This window comes from Onychomys torridus, chromosome 5 (genome assembly GCF_903995425.1).
Source record: "Onychomys torridus chromosome 5, mOncTor1.1, whole genome shotgun sequence".
Taxonomy (NCBI): Eukaryota; Metazoa; Chordata; class Mammalia; order Rodentia; family Cricetidae; genus Onychomys; species Onychomys torridus.
In genome coordinates, this window is record NC_050447.1 from 91008313 (window position 1) to 91015529 (window position 7217).

Here is a 7217-nt window from a genome sequence, read left to right on the forward strand (position 1 = left end):
TTTAGTAACACACCTTGAGGTCACGGAAAACTTTAAACTGCTGCCCTTCTGTGTACTCAGCCTGTTTGTTTAATCTGATTTTAGGAGAACAATTGAACAACCAACCTTTTCCCATGTAATCAACTTTTACAACCTAAGCTAATGCATAGCTATAATCTTAAGTTATGTACTCTTCCATGCCCATGACCCAGATAATGCAAGTGTATCATTTGCTGAGAGCAGAAAATACAGAAGTTGAAAGCAATCTTCTAAAAGGAATACCCATTTATGGATATTGACTGATAAGCAATGATGCTTGTAGTTCTGTTTGTTCTCTGGGTCAGTTGGAATCAGACTTGATCCTTGTAAAAACTGTTGAAGATGTCTGTAAAGTATCCCATTCCTTCCCCCATGTGATACTTTCTGTGCTGTTCAATAAATACAGAGCAAAGCCGGTTGTTAGGGACAGACATCCAGTGAGAATGGGGGTGGGGGGGATGACACAGATTCAACAAACAGCCTCCAGGCAGGCACAGATTCAGACTCATAAAAACAGAGGACAAAGCTACAGGAAACATGAAGTAAATAAAGCACTCACTCTCAGCTAAATGACTCCAATGGGAAGTGCTTTTATTTCTTTCCTTAATGCAATATTGATACATTATTGAAGACTCAGAGTTAATCATTAACACATTTAAATATTTGTTTATTTATTTTATGTATATAAGTGCTCTGTCTGCATGTATGAGAGGATATCAGATCCCACTAGAGATGGTTGTGAACCCACCATGTGGTTGCTGGAAATCAAATGCAGGACCTCTGGAAGAGCAGCCCATGCTCTTAACTGCTGAGCCATCTCTCCAGTCCCCATTAATGCATTGAACACATGCAGTAGGGCTGTTGCTTCTCCCCTAATTAGGTCTCCAGATATATAGTTCTTAAGGTGGTGTACAGTGGGGCACATCTGTACTCACTCAGTACACTGTAGTCACTCAGGTGACTGAGTCTGGAAGATCTTGAGTTCAAGAGCAGCTTGGTTTACATAGAAGATACACACACACACACACACACACACACACACACACACACACACATACACACTTAACCACAGCTGTCCTTGTTAAGTGGGGACAACAAAGTCTTACCTACCAGAATGTATGCAGAAATGTGAATGCAAATGTCCATGCATGTGTGTGCAGGGGCAAGCAGGTGACATTCACTTCACATTCTGCCTTTTCTGAGACAGTCTCTCATTGAATAGGGAGCTCACTAGTTCATCTGGGTTGCCTGGCCAGTGAGCACCTGGGATCCTCCTGTCTCTGCCTCCCCAGTGCTAAGGATGTGCCCCCACCACCTAGAGTTTTTTAAACATAAGGAATCAAACAATGGGCCTCATTGCAAGTACAGTGAGCATTTTACCAAGTGAGTTATATCCCAAATTGATAACTCAGAGCTCCCTCCAGCAGTGAACTGGAGAATCCCATTTCCTGCTGCCAGTGAACAGGGATACTGCTGATTGGAGGAAGCCTTATCCATTTCCTGAGCTATGACAAAAGGTAAGTCACCAAAGGAAAAGGCAGGGAGAAGAAGAGAGCCCCTACCACCTCCCCAAACCAAATACCAATATTTCATCCACGGGCAGCCCGGCCTCCTCCCTCCCCTCTTCTGCTTAATGTGAAAATCTGTGCCGCACAAGAAACTGGAGGGCCCTGATTCTGGAAGGGAAAGTAGATTCTGAATCTCCAAAGCATCTGGATCAAAAAGGACTCAGAGGCTGTCCAGAAGCCATTCGAGGAGCTGTCCCCACAGTGCCCTTAGAGTCAAGCCCAAGCAGCAGGTGACTCCCCAGAGCCGAAAGCCACCCTTACTGAAGGATGCCAAGGGACAAATGACCAACATAGATGGCTCAGCCATGCCAGGAGAGGCCCGCTCCCAACCCAGATTGGCTGCCCAAGGCATGTGGGTAGCCAGGGTAGCATGAAAACAGGGCATATAATGTCAGTTATTATTATTATTATTATTAAACAATTCTTATCTAATAGTCCTAATCTAAAATGTCACCTATTCTTACTCTCAGATACTGACATGGCTAGTCTTTTCTTTCTTTCTTTCTTTCTTTCTTTCTTTCTTTCTTTCTTTCTTTCTTCTTCTTCTTCTTCTTCTTCTTCTTCTTCTTCTTCTTCTTCTTCTTCTTCTTCTTTTCTTCTTCTGTTGTTGTTGTTTTTTGAAACAGGGTTACTCTCTGTAGCCCTGGCTGTTCTATAGATCTTGCTCTGTAGACCAGGCTGGCCTCAAACTCAGAGATTCACCTGCCTCTGCCTCCCAAGTGCTAGGCTCAAAGGTGTGCAACACCATGACCCAGCTGTATTTAGACCTTCTAATGTCAATGTTACTGCTATCTCTTTGCTCCAAAGGTCTAACATCAAACTTGAAACCACAATAAAATCCTGGCATTTACAACTGAATATCTAATGGTTCTTCAATCAAAATGATAAGATTGTTTTTAGGGGTTGGAGAGATGCCTGAGCAGTCAGGAGAGTGTGCTGATCTTCCAAAGGACCTGAGTTCAGTTCCCAGCACCTATGTTAGGTGGCTTTCAATACCCTGTAACTCCCAGCTCCATGGGATCTGGTACCTTCTTCTAACCTCCTTGGACCTGTGCACGTATACATGCACATACACACACACAAATTAATAAAGATTATTTCTAATGAAGACTTTTAATGAGCACAAAGAGCTGGTTGTTTTCTACCCAAATGTCTTCATGTTTGAGCAGTGAGTGAGTATCGCTTACAGCACTTAATAAAAGTAGTAATGATATGCATCCCATCTTTGAAAAAATGTGAACGGATGAGCACAACAGAGAAGCACAGAGGGATGGAGGCCACAGGCTGTCTGCTCTGCTGACAGTCCATAGTTTTAATGTGAAGTGGCTTCTACCAGTGTGCCCATTTCTGTGCTTCCTATAAAAGGCAAACCCGACCAGAAATGGAGGAACTAGGAATTAATTTTGTAACACAGCCCCAGCCTTGGCTCTCCTCTCTGAAACCCCTCCCCTCATCTCAGATTGCACCTAGCTCTCTGCAGCCAGGTCCTAGGGCCCAGCCCTGCAGAATGACTGTCTAACGAAAATCTTCCACCTCACAGGCTACCCTCCTGCCTCCAGCAAGTTCAAATGTCAAAATAAAGCATTCACTAAATGCTACTCTGAGTTTTGAGCTGAGATCTCATGATACAGTCTTTCAAAGTTTAATACCTTTTTATTTGAAAAACTTTCATAATTCATTATTCTTCTGCAAAAAGACATCACAAATTAGTGTGTTTCAAAGTTCTTTCTGAGATTTACTCTTATTTTCTTAGGACCTACAATTGTGGAAAATGTAGGCTAGAGGTATGATTGAGTGCACAAAGCCCTGAGTTTAATCCCTAGGACTGCATATAGGTAGACAAGTAGGTAAACAGACAGATGATAGATGATAGATAGATAGATAGATAGATAGATAGATAGATAAGAAATAGAGATATATGATACATTATTACCTCTGACCTGGCATGGTCTACTCTTAACCTCGGCTCCACCTGATGCCTCCCCTTCAACCAGTGACTGGAGACACCTGCACCTGGGTTCTAAGCCCTTTGTCCTTGTTTGACAGTCTGGGCAACAGGCAGGATGACCACAAACCTTGCTGACTCGAAGCAAAGATGAGGACTGCAACACCAGCCCCACACAGGTTTGGGGAGGAGTCCATAGAAGGGCAGGAGCAAGTGCCTGGCCCATGCAGTCCCTGTAAACATGGTCCCTGGCATCTGCAAACTGGCACCAGCCCTATGAGTTCCAGACACTCTGCTTTATTGATCTCAGGGCAACACTCTGGGTGCAGAGGACAGTAATTACAGCCAAGTGTTTTCTTTTCTCTTTTTTTGTAAACAAAAGAGAAAACTTAGGATTGGGATGTCAAGTCAGAAAGCAGGTTTCTCATCCAGGACTCTTTTTGCTGTGGGCAGAGTCTGGCTGAACCTTAGTGGTCTTTTAAAATATCCTGTTATCCAGACTCCAACCAACTCGCGATGACATTCCCTTATCACCTTAGTTATTTAGGTCTTGCATGGTCAAAATAATGATTAAGGACCCATGTGTAGTGGAGAATACCTGTAATGTCAGCACTTGGAAGGCTAAGGCAGGAGAATAGCAAGTTGGAGGCCAGCCAGGGGTATGCAGTGAATTTAAGGCTAGTGTAGGCAACTAAGAGATTTTTGAGAACTTGCTGTGTATCTCAGATATTGGGCCAAGGGCTTCATGTCCCCCTACTACATTAAACCCTTTAACAACCCTACTGAGGATGTAGGGAAATCCGCTCCACTTTACGAATCAGGAAATTGAGACAGGAGTCTAGCACTGGGGTACAGGAGACTCAGCCCACACCCCACCGCCAATCCTGTGTTTTCCAATTCCCATTTGCAAAAATGTCTTCACCCAACCTAGTTAAGGAGACAGGGAGGCTGGTTATTATTGTCCCTTTCACAGATGAGGAAACAGAGGCTCCAGGGGCTAAAAGAAGCGCCTCAGTCCCTTGCCTTCTCTCCTTCATCACTGCACACCCTAACTGCAAAGCCCCAGTCTCAAGCAGGGCTCCATGCTTGGTTTTTGTTCTGTTTTGACTTTGGTTTTTGAGATAGTGTCTCATTACGTAGCCCAGGCTGTCTGTCCTAGAAAAATCTCTGCAATCCTCCCGCCTCAGTCTCTCGAGAGCTGGTATTAGAGGCTTGCGCTGCCATCATGCTCATTTCCTGGGCTTTCTGACGGTGACTTGCTGAGGTCTCTTCATTGCTAAAAAGTGGCCACCCACTTAACTCGATGTCATCACCGGGGTTTGGTAGGTGGCCCAGGCTGATAGAGGAAATGGAGTGGGTCTGTCGGTTCAGCCTGCGCTGCCCTGCGCGTCACAGTCCACAATCGGAAGTGGGCGGCGAGCAGCCCCCCGGGAGGTGCGGGCTGCAATTCTTCACATCTCTCCCAGCCTCGCCCTGAGTCCCCGCAGATCTGCGCCGGTCACCCGAGGCTGGCTGCAGGGAGCCCCGGGACCGACCCACACTCGGGCGCACTCCACGCCTGCCGGGCCACCCCGACACGCGCTGGGAAGAAGCGACCTGGCGCGCCCTCCGCTGACTGCGCTCCTGGGTCGTCGGTGGTCACGGGGCTGGGACGTGCTAGGACATGAGCTGCAGTGGCAGCTCCAGACGCGACCGCCCTCACCCTGCACGCCCCGCTCCCTGCCTCGGTTTCCCTCCCCTGCACCAGGGCACGTAGGACCAGAGTTGTAACCTGAGCCACGCCCGGATTTCGGCAGGCCGCGTTCACCCTCCTCGTGACTCCCGGGCCCTACCTGTGCCATGGCTCCGGCCATGGACCGGAGCGTCCCGGGGACCCCCGCCCTGCATCGTGCCGCCTGCTGCGCCCGTGACTGCGGCGCTGGAGGCCGCGGGAGGTGGTGGGAAACGGGCAGGGGGCCGAGCCGAGGGGAGGCTCCTTCCTCCTTGCCAGGACCGCCGCTTCCTCTCCAGCCTCGGCCCCTTGCACGCCCGCCCGCACGCGCGCGCCGCCCCTCGCGGCTCCCAGACCGCAGGGTTCAGAAAGTTTTGCTTTTCACTTGGGCGAAACCAAGAGGGGAAGTGAGATGGGGCTGGTTGTCCAAGGACTGAAAGACTGGGCGCTTTCCCAGGGCCTGAGAGTGAAAGAAAGGATGGAGGAGAAGACAGAGACTCCTTCCTATCAAGTCGGGTGAAGCGGGAAGAAAAGTGACAGATGACAGGGAGGGGGTTGGGGGAGCAGAGCAGCTGTTCAAAATGACTTGTGACTCCAATGTTGAGAATCGCTGGCAGTGCTGGGCTGCCCGAGCACACAGGCCTTGGCCCGTGCCAAGCTCGTGGCAGCTGGCTCACCTCCTCCATCTCTTCCCTTTGGCTCTTTCTGCAAAGCACCTGCTACAGGACAGTGGGTACAGGGGCCAGGCCCTTCATGACCTCGACTCTGGACCCGGAGGCAAAAATAAGCCTACAAAACTGAACTCAATGAAATAGTCAGCCAGAAGTCAAAGGCCTGGAGCCCTAGCTGTGGGTGGAGCCTGGAGCAGAAGCTGGCGTTGTGAAGAAGCATGGGAGAGTTTCTGCAGGAAGAGAGGGACCTGTGACAGCTTGTAGAGGGACTAGGCCCTGGGAGAGGTGGTGCAGGGTACATTGCCTGTTACGAGGGGCCTGCAGGACAGCACAGGTGGAGGGCACTAAGTTAATAAAGACACGAGCAGAGAGTCTGGATTTAGTGCAGCGGGTGATAGGATTGGAAAAGGCACTGTCAGTGTCCTAACTAGCTTTAACTGTCAATGTGACATAGCCTGGGGTCATGGGAGAAGAGAACCTTAGTCTATGATTGCCTAGATCAGATTGGCCTGTAGCATGTCTGTAAGAAATGTCCTGACAGTTAACTGGACACCAGCCCACTGTGGACTCTTTACTAAGGTAGGTAGTCTTGAACTATGTAGGAAAGCGGCTGAACAGAAGCCCATCTAGGAGCCAGCTGGCAAACAGCGTCCTCCATGGATCCTGCTGTACTTCCTTGGCAGGGAAGTGAGTTCTTGGTTGGAGGTCAATGCTGTGTGGACTAGCAAGCAGACCTGCCTTCAGATCCCTGCCTTGACTCCCCTCCATGGTGAGCTGTGATCTGGAGTAGTAAGTTAAAATTAACCCTTTCCTCCCATGAAAGGTAGCCCACAGTCAATGTAGTTGAATTGGCCAACCTGCCATAGAACATTCCCAGGTATATCTGACCCACACCCAAGGATAGCTAAGAATATCTCCCAAGACATAACATAAACTTTCTTAAAACAGAGGGCTGGAAAGATGGCCAGGCAGTTCAGAGCACATGTTGTTCTTGCAAAGAAAGGACCAGAGTTCAGTTTCACAGCATCTATATTGAGCAGCTCACAACCACCTGTCACTCCAGCTCCAGAGGACTGATCAGATGCCCTCTTCTGGCTATCACTGGTACCCACACACAGAGACAGGCAAACACACACACACACACACACACACACACACACACACACACAGAGAGAGAGAGAGAGAGAGAGAGAGAGAGAGAGAGAAACACATTTTTTAAAATGTAAAATACTACCAGAATCATATTTTTAAACTCCATTGCCACCTCGTTTGTGAGTACCTGTCTATACACATACTCACACATG

At 48.3% G+C, this 7217-nt stretch overlaps 1 protein-coding gene across 1 annotated transcript in view; it reads right to left on the reverse strand.

Moving 5' to 3' along the window:
* Disc1 (DISC1 scaffold protein) overlaps nt 1-5571 on the reverse strand; it is a 195218-nt gene extending 189647 nt beyond the window's left edge. Inside the window, exon 1 of the mRNA XM_036189228.1 lies at nt 5364-5571. Coding sequence (XP_036045121.1) covers nt 5364-5418 — 55 coding nt within the window. The 5' untranslated portion in view covers nt 5419-5571. The remainder of the gene's footprint in view (nt 1-5363) is intronic.
* Nucleotides 5572-7217: the final 1646 nt, after the last annotated feature.